This window comes from Anguilla rostrata, chromosome 1, assembly GCF_018555375.3.
Source record: "Anguilla rostrata isolate EN2019 chromosome 1, ASM1855537v3, whole genome shotgun sequence".
NCBI classification, from domain to species: Eukaryota; Metazoa; Chordata; class Actinopteri; order Anguilliformes; family Anguillidae; genus Anguilla; species Anguilla rostrata.
The window spans coordinates 34,265,493-34,286,319 of record NC_057933.1 but is presented as its reverse complement, the minus strand read 5'-3'; the positions used below and the strand labels follow the sequence as shown (position 1 = coordinate 34,286,319).

Genomic DNA, 20,827 nt, shown 5'->3' with positions numbered 1-20,827 from the left:
TGAAACTATAAATATTACTGACACAAAATAACAGATGCTGAATCACAGTAGAAGATGCTTGAACTTTTGTTTCAAATTGAATGACAATACCAACATAAATATGTATTTTTCAATGTTTTTTCTAAGCTATGTCTAGGCTGGTTTCCAAAAAGGAAACTCTACGAACAAGCGTTTACCATCCTCAAACTGACGGGCTGCTGGAGCGGCTCAATAAGATGCTGAAGACAACGATTTATTAGTTGAAAAGATGAAATAAATACCAGAATATTCCAAAATTCCTGCATCTGGAATTCCAGAATATTCCAGCTCTTCTGTCCCTAACAGGGTGTCTTTTGACACACACTTTCAATCACATTCGTGAACAGCTGCAGCCTTATCGTTACTGTACCATCAGCACCCTCATCTCTGTGTACCTCTATCTGTATAAAAATGGTTATTGTGCTCTGGTGGTTTGCCACAGGGTCATACTGCTGTGCCATTGCTCATTTGTTTGAAGGGAAGAAAGAAGTATAGGGACCTATGGTCCATGAATGTCTGATACCCTCTACTCCATTCACAAAGTGTACATAAGCCTTGGAGTATCAGGGCTTCAGTAAAACATTGGCATAAATAATTTCCAGTGAGTCTATTTTGAGATGTCTGAGTACATCTAAACTAGAAGCAATTCCGACCACAAAGTGAGTTAGATCACCTTGTCAAGTGGTTTAGCAGATCCAAACCCAATGTGAAATCAAATTTGTGTGTATCCAGAACTGTAACTTAACTCCTAGGGCCATCAGATGTTAGAAGTCACATATAAAGCCGCGTTTCCACCGCAGGAACTATACCCCGGAACTAGGAACCTTTTGAGGAACTCAGTGCGCTTCCACCGCAGGAACTAGGGTCTAAATTTAGTTCCTGGGGCTTTATTTTACCCCCCAAAAGGTTCCTGCTCGGGGGGTAGTACTTTCCGAAAGTACAGGAACCTTTTGGGTGGAGCTTGCAGCGCTGAACATTTCTGATTGGTCGAGTACTCGCAGCATTTGTGTTGTATTTATTTTCCGCCATTACCCGCCATGTTTGAAAATATGCAGCGGCAAACCAATTTATTTTCATAATAACTTCAAATCAAACTTGTATGTTATGCGGCGCAGTAGCCTACTTCTGTTCTTTTCTTGCTTTAGTATTCGTTTTATAAAATGCTAAGCATTCGTGCTGGGACAGCATATTACGTACTAAAACATTCAAACGGATTAATTTGGTTGCTGAATATTTTCTTCCGGATTTTCTTTGTTAGCCCGTTGTTGACTCAAAACGTTTGATACAGATGTGAGGTATGCGGTAGTTCTGCGTAATTAACATTGGTGATACAGTACAAGCAAACTGGAAATCACCTTTCGCACATTTTGTCCGGGTAAAATAACAGGTTAATTCTAGTAATCTTCCCTTTAGCTTTTTTCAGACTACCGTAATTTTACTCAATTTTACTGCCATTTTTCAATTCCACGAAAAGACCAGGAAGACTATGGACTAATTTATGGTGCATGGTTCGCATCTGGAGGGCACACTTCGCTGCTCGGCTAGCAGTAACTTCGAAGGAAAGCAAACGGTGGCTGTACCACTACTAATTTACATTTTCACGCAAGTCCGAGTTTTCGTTCTATTCTTGTCATTTTGCGATTAGCCTATATGGAATTGACGACCAGAAAGTAATCAAACAGCAAATTGTTTACAACGTGTGCATGTTTTCTGCTGTTGTTGCCAGTTATACATATAAATGTGAATGCATTCTGTCGCTTCGGATGTCAAGACATGAAAGCGAATGTTCGCATAAAAACATAATGAATGTGTTTGAGAGGATATATGAAAATCAATAAATACAAAAGTAACCATATATAGTCATTGTTGGTAACCCGTTGTATATAAGTGGAATAAACCCCTCCGGGCTGTCCCGGTTATTAGAAAATAATGTAGGCTACTTCGGTGGTAGTATGGGGTTACAGAAGAAATCATATGACAGATGGACCGACGACAACGTCGCTTTTTCATACGTCAGTGGGCTAATTTGCCTAATCTTCGCGGTACTTAAGACCCCGGTGGAAACGCAGACAACCATTGGCTGAAGGAACCTTTTAGTTCCTGGTAAAGTAGTTCCTGGGACTGAAAGTTCCGGGTAATTTTGGTGGAAACACGGCTTTAGTCACATTGAAACGACTAGTGAAGCAGCTTTGTTACACTGATTTGTTAATTTATTGATTTTGATTCATTTTTCTTTGATATTCAGTTGAACTGATTTGGTTGAAAATGTATTGCCTAGTCAGCATCAAACAATTTAAGCACAAAAGTTAGTCTTCAGTCTTAAAAAAGATTTAAAAATTATCATTGAAAGAAATCTGTAATTTTGTGTAAAATGTGTAATTCTGTAAATGAGTGACATTGAATATTCTCATCCAAATCTATGTACTGTAAATGAGTCTAAACTTGACATGCTTCATAGGTCATGAACCTTAATATTTTGGCAAAAGTTTTTGACTATTCCTGTGAATTTAAATTTTTTATAAAGAAAAGTGATGTTTTTACTTAAGAATGACAATATGCAAGCACACAATTATGCTAGTCTCCTCGTAATTTGCATGTGAACAAATTAAGAATAAAAGCAAGGGTTTCCTGCCCCTGTGGGCCTGTTCTGGCAGACATGCTTACCTCAATGATGCCGTCACACTGCACGTGACTTTGGAGCCACTCCAACCGGTCCTCATTCTCCTTCTGCCTGACCCCCTCGTTGACCTGTAAGCACAGTTTCTCGGCCGTCTCTAGGGCTCTCCGCAACTGAATGTGGTCTACGTGCATCTCAGGAGTGCTTTCTAATATCTGAGGGAGAGAAATACTTTTAAAGTCAATTTGAAGTCATTGACCAGAACAAGATCAGCACAATGCCTCTGATGTGAATAGTATAATTTTGCAAAAAATCAATGTTGCCCTCCATTAAAACTGATTTTTTTAAATGCATTCTTTTATGGCATAATTTAAACGTTTTAATGTAGAATCCAAGCACATTCAATGGATTTATTGCCAGCTGCTGGTCTAAATCATCCTTAGACTCTTAAGAGCAGAAATGCAAGATCAAATGAGCCATACAGGTAATATAAGGACCTGTGCATCTTTGCCTTCTGGTGATAATAACACACTAAAGCTGCATTTATGCTGCACATGTAGTGGCTACAGCATGGATGACATGGATCTCACTTCTGCATCTACACTGGTTCCATTTTCTTGCTATTTTTCTTCTTGTATTTTGCTTCAGTCATGACTCATGGGTAAGACAAGTTGTGTAAATAAAGTAGTGATCATTATACTAAAATGTTTCACAAGGTACAAGATTCATTAACAGTTTTGTGGATTGTCCAACTTCTTATACCTCTTTCAGCTCTCTCACATTTCATTCTCCTGCACTGAGGCCTATTTACAGAGCTGCCAGTCTCTCCTCTCCCAGGCAGACCTACATCAGACCTCATGCTCTTTGAGAATTATAAATTCCATCCACAACATCTGGCAAGTGTTTCCTCTGTGTCTTAAAATACCTCGCTCCCTGAACTTTAAAAAATAGATTGATTCCTTTAAACAATATTCTATGAAAAATGTATGTAAAACTGGTCAATATTTAAAATATTACATTCACTTACAATAGAATGCACCTGTGCGACAAAGATTTACAAAACAATTTGTAACACAGATCACCTTGAGCTCTTGTAAGTTTATGAACTTAAAATTGTCCTATCATTTTCCAATGAGGCAAACACCGCATTGGAAAATGATACTATCCAATGGAAATTCCCTTTTGTCTCTCATGGTTGGATGATCAGTCTGATTTTTTTAAAGCCATCATCATAAAGCAATAGTGAAGATAAACAATTTATTTTGAGGGGTAGACTGATGCACTAGGGAGGCTGTTCAGTATAACGGCTAGAGGACTGAATTTGTAAAACAAAGGTTGCTTGATAAGATCTGAAAAATTATTTTAAAAAACCATAAATGCAGGTTAAATCCTAAGCTTTGAATATCAAGTACAATAAGGGCATGTTGGAAACACACAAACATTTCATTTTTCGCAGCAAAAGGTTAGATCCACCTTTCTACATTTCTCACAAACTTGGTCTTCTCTTCACTTCAAGAAAGACCAACTGTTACTTGTTTTGCATCCGTCAGTTCATCGCTTGTCCACTGTGTACTACTACTCTACTCTAACATCAAGGTGTCCGTCCACTCATGATCTGTGCTTATCTACCTGTGCTTCACTTTAACACATGATTGGCTTCACCTGCCTGTGGCCCTACATAAACTTGCTGCAGATGAAGATGGAAGAGAGACAGTAAAAAAAATTAAATTTGTAGCATTTACATGGAGCGTACTGAATATGTATGGGAAAACAACAAAAAATCAAGACATATAGATATGGTGGTTCGAGCAGCCAAAGAACTTTTGGGAATTACGGAGGTTACAGGGGAAATGATTCATGGGATAATGAAGCAGACAAAAGATGATGTATCGAATCCTCCTTCTAATTAGTAGGTGCTTGTGATCCTTCACTGGAACCAAGAAGCCTGACATCCAATGGACAGGAATTTAAAAGATATGTATATAACATGAATGTATTATCAGATGAAGTGTGTGTGCAAGAAACATGGCTTAAACTGCAATTTTATTTTGTGATTCGAGGGTATTGCACAATAAGAAGTGACAGATTGATGGAAGCTGCTGGGGGATGTGCTACATTTGTTAAAGAAGGCCTGGAATATAGGGTATTGTTACAGAAAGGGGAATGTGTTGGAACTGAGATATGCAGGAATGGGGGCAATATAGGTATAGTAAATTATTACAACCCTTATAGACCAATATTGCTAGAAGAGCTAGAAGGGATTAACAGGAAGTTAAGAGTAGTAGAAAGGTAATTTTGTGAGGTGATTTTAATACTCATAATGAACTGTGGGGAAGCAGTCATAAAGATAACAATGGAAATGTTGTAAAATAATTTATGGATAACATAGGATTGGCTTGTGTTAATGATGCAACAGGGACAGGAGTCAATGTCATCCGGGGTACTGAATCTTGTTTGGGCCTAACAATAGTACCTGTATGACTGGTAGGGAGATGTGAATGGGGAGTAATAAGGGAAACCACAATAGGAAGTGATGACTATCCAATAATGTGTAAGGTTAATGCGGATGTAAGAGTATAAAGTAGTGAAACTAACAAGAGATGGTGCTTTGAAAAAGCAAACTGGGAACTGTTTAAATAATGGAGGGGTCTATAGATAAATGTAATAAGGCAGTAACATGTGTAACTATTTCAGCTGCAGATGAGGCCATCCTAGTTAGTAGAGGGGGGGGGAGACAGAAGCAGGTGGTGCCATGGTGGACTGAGGATTATTTAAAGTAATAAAAGAGAGAGGTGAAGCTTTCCAGACTCTCAAAAATGGATTGACAGAAAGGAACTGTTTATAATATCAACAGAGTAGAGCATTAGCAAGACGAACAATTAAGAGAACAAAACGGCAGAAGCACTGAAATAGGGACAGTTTGGAAAATGTTTTTAAAAATTATGGGAAAGGGCAAATCTTTGGGAATCCCAGGGTTGGTGGAGGTTGATATCACTGCTGTTACAAACAAAGAAAAGGCAAATATGCTTGGTAGAGCATTTGCTGACATTCGTAGATGTGACCATCTGTGTAGTGAGAGCAAAGTAAGGCTCAGAGAAATGCTAAAGCAGCATGGGGATTTATTGAGGAAGAAATGAGAGACAGGAGAGGCCACAGATGTGAAGTTCAGCATGCATGAACTGTCGAGGGCTCTAGAGGGATGTGGAAGGACAGATCCTGGAGAAAGTTTGTTATGTGATGCTAAAACATGCATCAGACAATGAGATGGGAGCTGTATTAGAGTTATATAATAAGTAGTGCTGGCCTGTTACCTATAAGTTGGAAACGTGTGGTGGTATTACCATTTGCAAAGCTGGGTAAAGATCCCTCTAGGAGAGCCAGCTATAGACCAATTGCAACATCATCTAATTTGTACAAATTAATGAAAAAAATTATGAACAGGTTGATGTATTTTCTGGAAGCTAGGGGATTGATCAGCGATGCACAGAGTGGATTTAGGAAGGGAAGATCAACTATAGACGCATTGGTGACTGTATGTACAGAGATAAATAAGGCTATGACAATGAAATAAGTGCTGGGTGTTGTATAATTTGACAATGAGAAGGCTTATGCCAATATGTGGAGGGAAGGGCTGTTAATTAAACTGAATGCAGTAGGAATCGGAGGCCGTCTGTATAACTAAGTTATGGACTTTCTTTTTTATAGAGGCATTCAAGTAAGCGTAGGGACATAATTGTTCCCTGTATTTGAAGAGGACAATGGTACTCCCCAGCGAAGTGTAGTCAGTCCAGTATTATTCAAAATAATGGTAGATGACATATTTAGGAAAATGGGGCAGAGAATGGCAGTGGCCCTGTATGCAGATGATGGAGCAATATGGATTAGTCCCGTGCGAATCGGCATCTCGTGATTTGGGGTCGTATTTTACCATTACGCAGAGCAGAGCCTTGACATTTTCAATCATATCCGGGGGGATAATGTCAGTAAATTCGAGTAAAATACAGACTTCGCTTATCCCGTGCGAATGCGCCGCGCGAAACACAGACGTGGGGGGTCATTTCTAAATCACGAGGTCCCCAGTTAATACTAGTCCCGTGCGAACAGGGCTTAAGAGAAAGATTTATTTCAGCTTTTATGTCCTATATCAGATTTTCAGTGGGTCAAAAGTTTCCATACACTTTGTTAGTATTTTGTGGCATTGCCTTTTAATTGCTTAACTTGATTCCAAATGCTTGGGGTAGCCTTCCACAAGCTTCTCACAATACTTACTGGAATACTGGAATTTTGCCCATTCCTTCTGACAGAACTAGTGTAACTCAGTCAGGCTTGTGGGCCCCCTTGCTCGGACACGCTTTTTCAGTTCAGTTCACATTTTCTATGGGATTCAGGTCAGGGCTTCATGATGGTCACTCCAATACTTTCACTTTGTTGTCTTTAAGCCTTTTTGTTACAACTTTGGAGGTATGCTTAGGATCATTGTCCTGCTGGAAGACCCAGTTGCGATCAAGTTTTAACTCTCTAGCTGATGTCTTGAGGTGTTGCTTCAGTATTTCGAGATAATCCTCCTTCCTCATGATGCCATCTATTTTCTGAAGTGCACCAGTCCCTTTTCCAGCAAAACATCCCCACAACATGATGCTGCCACCCCCATGCTTCGCAGTTGGGATGGTGTTCTTCAGATTAAAAGCCTCACCCTTTTTCATCCATACAGAGTGCTGATCATTATGGCCAAACAGTTCAATTTTTGTTTCATCTGACCAGAGAACACTCCTCCACCCTCCAAGAGGCTAGGTCTTTGTCCTGGTGATCACCTGCAAACTTCATGCTGGCTTTTTAAAAATTATTTTATGAACTGTTTGGCCATAATGATCAATGCTATGTATGAAAACAGTTCATAATTATAGCCAAATTATTTTGAAATGACCTGTTATGGAAATAAAGTACATACCCTAATTGACTTAACACAGGAAATGTATGTTAACATGAAATGTGCAGAGTTGTGAATAATTAAGTTTGAATGTCTTTAGTCTAGGTGTATGTAAACTTTTGGCCTCAACTGTGCATACATGCAAACCCATATACATCATAGCCAGTCCCAGAACTAGACTGCCGTGATTGGGGGGCAGACAGAGATTATGGGGGGCACCTTTATCACATAATTTGTGATGAGCAGCTCAGCCCATCTGAGCATAAAAAATGCGAACTAACCCTTTAAGAAGTGCTTGTGGATTACGGTTATCCTTATCTGAACTTTTACAGTCTGGATCAAGGTTTCGCAAAGCACTTTACGTAGTCACTCATTTGACAGACATCCAACGAGCTTTCATTAACAAAATGATCAGCAATCTCCTTTAATTTCAGCTCCCGAGCGCTCAACATGATTATCATTATCTCTTGTTCCGTTTTCTGTTTTCACTTGTGAGATCCACTTTTTGTGTTTATAAGGTTTATAAGACATTTTGATAAGCTAGCTTGCTAACCTTACAAACGGACACTTGATATTGGACAATTGCATACACAGACATATTTCCCAGCAATCTTTGCATATCAGAAATGCCTGAATGGGCATATAGATTTAAGTTTAACATGATCACAGACTATTGTACAAAGAACGTAGACTAACCATGACAGAGATGAGTTTGCTTATTGAATCATATATAAAACTGACATCATTTATTGTATACTGTATTCTGTGATGTTCAAAAAATGTCTCAAATGCAATTCAGAGTTTGTGCATGAACATTCTTTTTCCATGTAAATTACTGATAGTTATGAAAGTGTTTGGTATGTTTTTAAATGCAAGTGTTTTTAACCCCTTAGCGCACATGCCATCTGACCAATCATTGCCCATTTAGGGGGTACCCTATTTAAAGCTTTATAACTCCAGATGTGAGCGTCACAGAGACTTGAAAAATGGCACAAATGCAATTGTCTAGGCAAAAAATCAAAAATCTATTTACTCTTTTTTAGTTTGCAATGAAATACTGAGAGATTGCATATATACAGCAGGTTAAACTATACATGTCCTGGATCAAAAACTCCTTGACCAAAAGTGCATCAAATCGAAGGGTGGATACACAGAACTTCTGTGTCTCCAAATATATCCAAAATGTCTAAATTACGCATTGCTGTATATCACAACATAATCACCGATTTAACTACAAACTCACTTTTGCATCAAATGAGAATTACAAGCTTTCCATCAATACAGTGGTCTAAAGTAGCTAGGGGTCCAGAAACATATCCAAAATATCTCCAAAAATGAATAAAATGTTTTTTTTTTTCATTATAAAGCATATAAATCAGTCCCTTACGAAGGTTTAAGATGAAACATTGATATCAGATTAAACAAGCACAAAACCATCCAGACCCACAGCGCACCTGTACAAAGTGTCATGAGTAAAACTTGGCTAACTATATAGCTAGCTAGCTATGGTGTGTCCTCACCACTGTAACGTTGTTTGTTGTCCTCCATGTGTCCATACATCTGTATCGGTGTTACGCGCTAACTAAGTTAACTAAAGTAGGCGAAACACTAACATGTTAGGGTTAGCTAAAGTAACGTTAGGCGATAAAGCTGTGCTTAAAAATCTCATGCCGTTCCAAGTGGTGATTTTGGGAGATGCACCTGCGCATGCATCCTACTAAACGAAGAACCACCTGCACATGCGTCCCACCAAACGTCTCTCTCAGGTCGTCCAAGAGTGAGTGAGTGACCACAATTTGCCATGCATAGCCCAAGCCGGCAGGCAGCCCTGCGCGCCGTGGGAAAAATAATGCAAAAATATTGTCACACAATGCAGTACAGTGTAACCTAAATGTGTAATAATTAACTATTGTATGTATTTCTATACTCTGTACTCTCCTGTGTCTTCTTGTATGGGGATGGGACGACATGAAAACAATTTTCAACCATCCACCATGTTTTGGCAATGTTCCAGCTCTCACAACCTCACTGTTGCATGCATCACAAAAATGACTAAACTAGCAATGAAACATAACAGTGTGAAATATCGTCATTATAAAATACCACAAACCTATTTAAAGACACTCAATTTAAAAAATAATGTATATATCCGAAATATTTTGAGAAGTAATATTTACATAGCAATGATGAAATCTTATCTGTGTTCAGTAGATAGAGACAAAGACAGTAAATCAATGATGCAGTTCTATCCGCTTCTGTCTTAATCCAGAAAACGATGTCAGCTAGGTCTATCAGCAAACATACAGCTTAGCTATGCCCAGAAGTCCTCAATAATAATAGTATTTTCCAAGAAATTACGAAAAATCTTTGACAACGTTTCCTCGGATGTAGCGTCTTTTACTGCTACCACAGAGTGAATGCGTAAGTGAATACGATGATGAGAAAACCTTTGGTTATGCTGACTTATAAGCGCTATTCCAAAAGCAAAATTAGACATGTTATACATCGTTAGAAAGCTTATACTCACACCTACGGAATAAATGAATTGTCAATCAAGCCAGACTGCACTAGAAAGTGTGACAACACTATAAACAACACGTGGGGCATTACACACAGCTATTTTGGATGGTAATCAGGTGTCACGAATGCACGTATATTTCACAAACGGATTGTCCAAGACAATATACGACCACTCAGTCTCAAAAGGGACATCTCTACGCGTAAAACCAATGGTAAGGTTGTATATTTATTCAATATTTGAGTCTTTGCGACGAACAACCGTATAAGTCCAAAAAAAAAAAAAATCGAGACAGCCCTGTCGCATGATCGTGTGATGCCTATTGGGGCTGTTATATGGATGTTTTCACGTGATTGATACTGTATATTTTAAACTTTAAAATAGTCTCACATGGAAAAACCGTTCATGTCCAGAAGCCAAAATGCAAGTACAAGCCGTATGCATGTCTGCCGTGGACCTTAATAGGCGAAATTTAGGAAAGAAAAACAAAAGTGAATGAATGGATGGACCGAAAACACAAGACCTTGAGGGATGCAGGGAAACCATATGCAAAAAGAAAAGGAGAGCTGAAAGAGGGAAAAAGTCCACCCAAAGAGGTACGTGGAAGAACCGTAGCCTATGTGAAACATTGTAACTAGCGAGCTAACTCGCTAACAACGGTTGTTGCCTGATGAAATTCAGTGATCATGTTAGCGGTTATCAAACGTAGTATGTACATTGTATCAAATTATGATATAGTTAGCTAGCTAGCAACCTTAATAAACCTGTAATTATATCTACAATATGTCAATGTTGCTAGCTACCAGTATCTTGTGTAGCTAACTTTACATTTTTTTCTGTTTGCTGTCAAGGGGAAGGTGTGTGCCAATACGTGTGCGAGGGAATGCTACAAACTAACGGAGGAAAGGAAACTGCAGCTCTTCACTGAGTTTTATGCTCTCATATGAGAGGGGATTTTAGAAGTCAGTATTGTATTGCATTTACCCTAGATTTCCTGACAAACATGAAGGCGACAGGAATGGGTTAAACATAATAGGGTCTTAATTCAAATGGTTCAAGCTGCTATTATGCATGGGACTTATACTGTTCTTCCACATTCCAAAAGTTCTAAGTTCTAATAACTTCCTTTTTTTTTCATTTAGCAAAATAAAAACAAATCTAACAGTAAGAAAGAAGTGTGTGTTCTATATCTTCAATAAAAAACATTAATAATGTGATGTACACAGGCCTAAAATAAGAATGGTTTGATTATTCAGAAATTGAAACAATGGACTTATATGGTTCTTCGTCTGTAGGATTCATTTAGTGCCAGATATTGAATGTAGAATGACATGGTATCATGTTTGAAAACTTTTTTTTTTTTTTGTTTCTTTCGTTATTCGGTGAGCATGTATAGACATATCTTAGGGCTATTGTGGGGTTTATCTTGCTGCTATGACAGAATACGATTTTTAAGTGGTGAAAGTTCATTTTCATGAATGCCCAGATAGACAATATTGTCCATTATGTCATGGGTGGGGGGTGTAGTTGCAGATGAGACTGCACGGAAGGGTTGCTTGTTAAATGAACGACCAGTGCGACAATGGTGGCGCTGCGAAACTCCGTATTCGGCATAGTTGTCATGTATCGTCTACTAATGGAACTAAAACAAAGCATTTCTGTTTTTAACTCATACTTTGGTTGCAGTAGCACTGAATGTCTGAGTTCAGCAATCTCGGCATGCCGGTGTGCCGATCACTAGGGGCTTTGCGCTAAAAGGTTAATGGGGTTTTGTAAAATGTCAGAATTAATTTATAAACAGTTAATTAAATGGCCACGAATGGCTTTGCAATAAGATGATGTTCTTAAATGTCGTCATTTGTTTGTGTTTTTAAAGAAGGCAGCCCTGTAAGCACAATTCAGCTCCGGTTTTGGTTCATGGGGCCTGGCTATATCCTAGCCGGCTAGAAAACTGTCACATTGCAACCAAATCTAGCTGTTTAACCGAATGTCTAGATGGTATGACATAATACAGTGGACAAGACCGGCTAGATTTGGTTCACAGGGATCCAGAATAATTATATAGTTGCAAAAGCAATAGTTTAGAAGTAACAGACAATTATTATTTAGTAAATACAGTAAGCATGCATAACAAATTAAAGATTTGCCTGAGCCTTAGGAGGGATTCGATCCTGTGCCTCAACAGTCCCAAGGCAAGGACGTTACCAGTGAGCCACAACAGACATGAATTCTTTTGGTGAAAAATATACATCTATTTTCTGTGTGTATGTGATGTTTTGTTCGGCTGGTGTACCTAATGTCCAATGGGGAGACATACTGTTTGTGGGCTTTGGAGCATTTGTGATGATGTAATCAGGCAGGAAAGCCCCCAAAGTTAGGGGCTTTATTGTGCGGACGTGTGAAGTTGTTTGTGAATTCTGTCTGTTGACATGAGATCAGAAGGTACAGAAATTAATGTTTTTAAGGCCTGAGAGTCTGTGGTCATTGTGGCCATTTCTGTAGGAAACCCTGAAAAGTGTCAAACTCTCATGCTGTATAGGTATGGGGCATGCTGCCCCACCAAGGCCTAACTTGGCGGGATGGTATATCTGCCATCCCAATGTTATTGATCGTGTTACCTGTATCGAGCATTACATTTTTGGTGAATCTCCCCTATGTTTGCGAAATGAGAGAATCTTTTAAAATCTTTTTAAAACACGATTCTTTCATCTTAGCGAACAGTTGCCTGTTAGAGAAGTTGAGAGATGGTGACTCTGGGGATGGTTGGCTATTAGGTACAGAATTCTTTTAAGGTGACAGTGCCTATCCATTGCAACCATGGATCCTGACACCTGCCCTAAACCTGACTTCACCAGTGGAGGAGCGGTATATCAATGTTGCTTTCCTGCCATACGCAAGACTTAAATATGGGCAGTGCATTTAAATGAACTTGCTGTGGCTGTGCTCATTTACATAACCAGTCTTTGTAAACACCTGCTAAATTGAAAACATGCGGCGACTCAAAGTACAAAATGCTTCCAATTATAGGCCTTATTGATTTTAACTACAATAACCCCTTCTGTAGTGCTCTCTTTTTTAAAACAAGCCTGAAAATGACATAACCAAAATAAAATGGTTACTATTCTTGAACCCTCATGAATACAGGCATAATTCTGGTCTCTTCTGGTTTCCCAAGAGTCTGAATTACTCTATATATCACTGAAAGAATGTAACAGAAGCTCAAACACTGTTTTTTTCTTCCCTAAAACGGAAACAGATGCTTGTGGTGGGCTTGGTAGGCTTAGAAACAATGTTAACCCACAGCCACAATGCTGAACAAATCCTGGTTCAAATTTGATGACAATACCACCAAAAATGACAAACAATTCTACATTGTTTTTTCTAAGCTATGTCTAGGCAGGTTTCCAAAAAGGCCATTAGGAGACTGATATTGTGTGTCCTTAGTGGTGTGAAATACTGCATATTGTATACTATATTACATTACAGGCATTTGGCAGACGCTCTTATCCAGAGTGACGTACAACAAAGTGTATAACCATAACCAGGAACAAGTATGCCGAAAACCCTAGAGAGAAGTACCGTTCCAAGTGCAGGGAACAACCGCATAGTTCAACTTGGACCCTGAAGGTTAAACTGATTAACACTAACACAAACGAGAACAGCAAGAACGCAGTCTATGCAAAAATACAAGCAGTAGTTAAGACAAGTGCATTAACTAAGTCACCTACGAAACAGCTACCTAGTAACAACCCTAAGCTTATTCTCAGTTAAGAGATTACAGGGAGGTAGGGAGGGATGGGGAGAGGTGCAGCCTGGACAGGTGAGTCTTCAGTCGTCGCAGCAGTGTCTCAGCTGTTCTGACCTCCACGGGGAGGTCATTCCACCATCGTAGGGCCAGAACAGACAGGAGACGTGTTCGGGATGTACTATATGCTAGTGTAAAATGTATAGTATACACTATATGCCTCCTCTCTCTTTTTGCTATCCCCTTGCCACCTCTGGCAGCAGCAGGAATGGAAGATTGTAGAAAATAACTACATTAGCTATCTAGTTTACTAGGCTAACCCATTGATTGAGGTCAGCTCAAGTTTTTATTTCAAATACCCCACCTCCATCAACATGTTAAACACAATTTCACATTTATTATTTAAAATCATGCCTACTCCATATTTATAAGCAAAATGAATAAAATAATACATACATTTTAATGATGTTAAACATTCAACAGGATGTCAAAGATATATAAATACAACAAATGATACAAAGAAATAATATTACAAAGCATACAAAGTGTGCGTGTGTTTTTCTGAATGGAATTAAAACAACACGAAATGGAATCTTTAAATGCTGTTTTCTCAGTTTTAAGTTTTGGGTTGATATTCGCTTTAAAACATAGCATGAACTCTGATTGAGATATCTAAAATATTAGAAAAGAATATTGTTCAGGATTATTCATAGAATTTAAAAATCCAAATAACTCAAAAATGAAAGATTTCACTATGCAACGGGTTTCCCCAGGCCACCACACATAGGTTATACACCTAATAATTAAATTTAATACAAACCAAACTCGGAAAAAGTTGGGACGTATTGCAGACAGTATGAACACAAGATAATTCATGTTTTGTCTGGTCAACTTCATTTCATTTGTAAATATACATCCATTCCTGCCATTCAGGCCTGCAACACATTCCAAAAAAAGTTGGGATGGGGTAATTTAGGGCTAGTAATGAGGTAAAATAATTAAATAATGATGTGATTTGAAACAGGTGATGTCAACAGGTGATTATAATCATGATTTGGTACAAAAGCAGCGTCCAGGAAAGGCCTAGTCCTTTAGGAGCAAAGATGGGCCGAGGCCAACAAATGCGTGAGAAAATTATTGAAATGTTTAAAAACAATGTTCCTCAAAGAAAGATAGGAAGGGATTTGGATATTTCACCCTTTACGGTGCATAACATAATTAAAAGATTCAGTTTTCAGATTAATCAGTTTAACCATCAGGGTCCAAGTTGAACTATGCGGTTGTTCCCTGTACTTGGACCGGTACTTCTCTCTAGGGGTTTCATCATACTTGTTCCTGGTTATGGTTATACACTTTGTTGTACGTCGCTCTGGATAAGAGCGTCTGCCAAATGCCTGTAATGTAAATGTAATTCAAGGAATCACACGGTGGAAACAGGGTCTGTCATGGTGTGGGGTTGTGTCAGTGCCCTTGGCAAAGGTAACTTACACTTCTGTGATGGCACCATTAATGCCAAAAAGTACATAGAGATTTTGGAGCAACATATGCTGCCTTCAAGACGACATCTTTTCCAGGGACGCCCATGCATATTTCAACAAGACAATGCAAAACCACATTCTGCACACATTACAAAGGCATGGCTGCGGAAGAAGAGGGTGCGGGTGCTGGACTGGCCTGCCTGCAGTCCCGACCTGTCCCCAATAGAGAATGTGTGGTGCATTTTGAAACGCAAAATGTGACAACGAAGACCCCGTACTGTTGCACACCTTAAGACTTGTTTGCAGGAAGAATGGGACAAAATTACACCTGAAACGCTTCATCACTTAGTGTCTTCAGTCCCTAAACGTCTTTTAAGTGTTGTGAAAAGGAATGGCAACATTACAAAGTGGTAAATGCTTTACTGTCCCAACTTTTTTTGAAATATGTTGCAAGAATAAAAATTGAAATAAGTGTTTATTTTGAAAAAACAATAAAATTCATGAGGTAAAACATCAAATAATGTGCTGTTGTATTGTCTTCAATGTAATACAGGTCAAAGATAATTTACCAATCATTATCTGTTTTCAGTTTTAATTTTAATTTAACATACCGTCCCAACTCTTTCTGATTTGGGTTTGTAATTTAATCATTTTAATTTGAAAATAAATAATTAAAATAATTTTTAAAAATGGTGACTCACATTCTTGATAATGAGAGGGTAGCGGGTGATCCTCTGCATAGGCTTGAGCATGAAGCTTGTCAGTGGCATGCCTTTACAGCGATAGTCTGTGGCTATTTTCTGTGAGAGAAAGAGGCACTGATTGGCATACCCCCATCACCAAGGTGCACTAGAAGAGCACAGCAATATGATTATACATGGATGTCTTTTTTATTCCACTAATTTATTCATCCATCAAACACACATTTCAGCTTTGTATTGTTTGCCAACATTTCCTAGCTTTAAAAATATCCTTTTACCACTCATGAATCATCAATTCCTTTAAGTCCCTCAATATGTGACACTATAGAAAACTATTCCCTACTTGGGTAACCCAACAGGGAAACCCACTCTCCTGAGGAGACATAGCAAAACCCATCATCACATGACAAAAAGTGATGTGTCGTGTTGTCAACCCCTTCCCCTTTCCCATTTTTGTTTTGTTTTGCTCCTTCACCTTGAGGAACTCCTTAAATTCAGGCTCTTGGTCCGTCTTGCGCTGCAACAGGGCAGCGCCTTTCAGCTGGGAGGTACAGAAGACAATGTAGGCCTGCATGTCGGAGAGCTCGGAGGCCAGCACATCCCCGATCATCTGTACAGGCAAATGTTCCCCACTCTTTTTCTTCCTTTCCTGCAAGGCCCTAACCCCACCAAACATACAAACACATCTAATTAGTTCCCAGAGCCCATAAAACAACAAAAATAAATATAATACCATCAGCTGTAAAACCTACATTTTTGTTTCTTTCCATATCTGCATTGAAAGCATCTGTGTTTCTCTGTATATTTTGTGCTCGCATTTCAGTCTCTCGATTTGTCCTCCTACACCTTGTTGGAGTTTTTATTATAGTTGTCTTATGAGCCCAGTTGCAGCCCAATTCAAACAACTAATTTAATCTCAGGGAAACCAATGTGTGGCAAATGATGACTTGGTGACGAGAACTCCTTGTATTACAGTCCTCTTAATGTATATGAAGTTACATTTCTGTACAATTAACACAAAGTATCCTAAGCATAGCCTTATGGTTCACTGAATATTCTTCCCCTTACAACAGGACCACAAAATATCAGCAGTTGGGACAATAAACCAGATTCTGTGAATGACTATTTCTTTCTACATTACATACACTACATGGCCAAAAGTATGTGGACACCTGACATCCAGCATCTCATCCATAATTATAGGCATTCATACGGAGTTAGTCCACCCTTTGCTGCTATAACAACCTCTGCTCTTCTGAAAAGGCTTTTTACTAGATGTTGGAGCATTGCTCCAGGGATTTGCGTCAAATCAGCAAAAAGAGCAGAAAGAGGTCGGACACTGATTCTGTGATTACGCCAGACTCGCAGTTGGCTTTCCAATTGATCCCAAAGGTGTTGAATGGGGTTGAGGTCAGGGCTCTGTGCAGGCCAGTCAAGTTCGTCCACACTGTTCTCGACAAAACCATTTCAATATGTTCCTTGCTGTGTGCTCGAGGGCATTGTTATGCAGAAACAGGAAAGGGCCTTCCCCCAAACTTTTGGGGAAGCACAGAATGGTCTAAAATGTGACTGTATGCTGTAGCATTATGATTTGCCTTTGCTGGAACTAAGGGGCTTAGCCCAAGCCATGAGAAAGCCCCAGTGTCTAGATACTTTTGTTCATATAATGTATTACCTATCCTCAGGCCTGGATTAAACCAACCTTTAAAACAACACAGGCACTGGACATTTCTGAGCTTCCAGCCTTCCAACTGACCCATGCACACAAACCCACACATACACACACAGCTCTTTTTCTGCTTACAAGGCCTATCCTATGTGGTAAAGAAGGCGTTAACCTTAAATGAGTGGTCCAAGTAAACATATTGTGGCAACGTTATTCCCTGCAAGAAATTAAAAATTGCAAAGAAGATTTCCAGGTGCACCTGACTCATACTTAGCCAGACTCCTACTTCTTTGCCATATATCTTGCAACATTAGTTTCTATTTTATTTGCACTACAGGCTAAAGGCCAACTGGGGTTTTAAAAAACTCAAGGAAGATACGATTTCACTCAATTTAATTTCCGTAAACATGAACCACCACCAAAACATTTTTCACAGCTAGGGAGTAGACCAGGATTTGAAAACAAAGTTCTGATATAACTTTCATGAAACTTTCATAAAATTAATAATATTGTTATTAATAACAAATTTTCCCAAACGTCATCCCTTATGATGAGGTTTTTATATACAGTATGGTTGTATTTGGCCAGCTAGCTAGCATCTTAAACCTGGCCCAGTCAAAAAATATTTCCTCATCAAAAATCCACTTTATTGTCTGTGACTGGATTTTGTTGTTACAATACCACTCATGTATCAATTCACACTCCAGTTCACCATGCCAAAGATACCCAGAGATATTAAGTCATAGAAACTCCCCTTCTTTTACAGTATTCAAATTTCTACCAATCAAATTACTATAATTTTCATGACAATCTATAGATCCCAGAATATGGAACACTGTGATTTACAGTTCTAGTCTCTACCTAAAAGGTTTTACCAAAATAGTGTGATGTAGTTTTCAGACTAGCAATACAGGCACAGGCTTTCAATATGAAGTACTGTAGAGTGATAATCTATTTAAACATTGCCTTTTCTGGTATGTAAAAAAAGAAAGTACAACATGTTGCTGTATATTTGTTTTCCTACAGTGGTATGGGTTCTACCAGAGAAAAGTGGGACCACACACTTGATCAGCTTGTTGCTGGATACTATGAGTTCATTCCAGTTGAGGAAGATCGTGCTGAGCTCCTGCTCTGTCAGCCGGCCCGATTCAGACATCAGCTTGTAGAAGACCTTGAGACAAAATGGCCAGTCACCAAAACAACAGCATAGATATTTACTATGAGCAAACACATGAAGACACAATGATATACACAACACAGACACAGAAACATATACATGTGACAATAACCCAATGATTTCAACACCCTTACAAGACCAAGGTACATAATGTTTCATTAATTTCAAAGTCAAGTTCATTATGCAAGTTCTGCAAAACCACTTTTAGCCACAGTGTGTTTACTGATTGTTACTGTTATGCTAAAGTTCAAATTTCAAGTTTTTAAGTGCTCTACAATACTGGAGTCATAGAGTGGATGATTTGGGGAAAAAATTGAAATGATTTATACAAATGATTCTTCTGTCTGCAAGAGTGGAAGATACAGAAAAACAGAGGTCTTAAGCCATACCCCCTTGAAGGAATTCATTTTTAGAGAAATAACCTATTTATTTATATTTATTTCACATCTTGATCAGTGACAAGGAACTCCCTGCTCAAAATAATTATTAAATAATAAGTAAAGCAACAGTCTAGTCAGTCCATGAGTTATCATAGACTTCTAGCCTGTTGGTAACAATTAAAGCAATTTCCTGAAATGGTGAACACAACAGGCATTTGAACAAATAAACAAAGTGGGGACAGAAGTCCCACCTCTTCTTGGATTCAAGAATTCATCTTGGAACTGATCTCGCATCTCCCATCTCCCTATCCCCACTTCTCAGCACTCTATTTATGTAGGTAATTACTTCTGGATTGCTACAGTATGTTTTATAGTTCTAGCTAGCTAAATGAATGCTAGCTATGCATGATGTATGCACTATTACCATGTACTTGTTTTGCATTACATTTTGTATTATTGGGATGGCAGATATGCCATCCCACCAAGTTATGCTTTGGGGGAGTGGCATGCCCCATACCTATACAGCACCGAGAGTTTGGCACATTTCAGGGTTTGCTACAGAAATAACCACAATGACCACATACTCTCAGCCATTAAAAGCATTAATTTCTGTACCTTCTGACCCAATTTCAACAGACAGAATTCACACGTCCAGACAATAAAGCCCCAAACTTAGTCGATTTTGCATTTTTTCCTACTTCTTTTCCCTGCGGATTCCTGTCATAATAACAAATGATCCATGCCCACAAATAAATGTCTCCCCATTGGACATTCAGGTGCATCAGCCAATAAAATCTTCAAATACACACACAAAGTGGACATATATACAAGTGCATGCTTTTAAAAGACCAAAACTTTGCAGCCCCAATGTCTACTTCCCTCATAGCTCACTGGGTAGTGCGTTTGCTTGCGGAACTTTTCAGAGGACTGACAGAACTTGGTTCAAATACCCCCTTGGACTCAAGCAAACCTCTAACTCATTACACTGGCTTGCTGGCTAACTAAAAATAAAACATTTTGCCATTTTCACCAAATATAACATTAGCTACCTTGCTGACGAGAAGACAGACCAAGAGTATAAGGTTAGTACAGACACCTCAGAAATTAAACACAATTTGTGTTGCAATTTGTTCCAATAGTTCCGAACGTTACCAGTTGTATAGAAACTGGCACGAGATAATGACTTCTTCAAGCCAGGTATATCGATTTTCTTTAAGTCAAAACAATTCACGTTCACAACTACTTTTTAACTAGGCTACTGTAGCTAGCCTGCAACACCACATTTCTAAATTAATGTTAGCTAGTCCTATAGATCCTCTACCAACATACAAACCATTAGTAGGTCTGTTGTGTACAATAGCCCATCAAAAACACTTCCATTTAAAAATATGACAAACCGATCCATTTACTTGTCATTCATGGTTAAGTAAAAATGATTGAACCATGTGTTTCTTTCAGAATGTAGGTGTTTGCATGCATTTATGTTTATGCATGTCTGGCATAGCCTACATTTATATATCAATTACTATTATCACTTAATTATAAGAAACACAGTACCAAAAGAAATGATATCTGATTACCCGTTTTCAATGTACAGTAA

At 38.7% G+C, this 20,827-nt stretch overlaps 1 protein-coding gene across 4 annotated transcripts in view; it reads right to left on the bottom strand.

Annotated features, from left to right (window-relative positions):
* Positions 1 to 20,827, bottom strand: part of LOC135254990 (intersectin-2-like) — a 140,252-nt gene that overhangs the window by 14,009 nt on the left and 105,416 nt on the right. For all 4 annotated transcript variants that reach the window (XM_064335672.1, XM_064335667.1, XM_064335686.1 and 1 more), the window contains 4 exons: positions 18,735 to 18,841; positions 16,480 to 16,663; positions 16,005 to 16,103; positions 2,683 to 2,850 (listed from right to left, as the gene is read on the bottom strand). In XM_064335672.1, the coding sequence (XP_064191742.1) occupies positions 2,683 to 2,850; positions 16,005 to 16,103; positions 16,480 to 16,663; positions 18,735 to 18,841 (558 nt within the window). The remainder of the gene's footprint in view (positions 1 to 2,682; positions 2,851 to 16,004; positions 16,104 to 16,479; positions 16,664 to 18,734; positions 18,842 to 20,827) is intronic.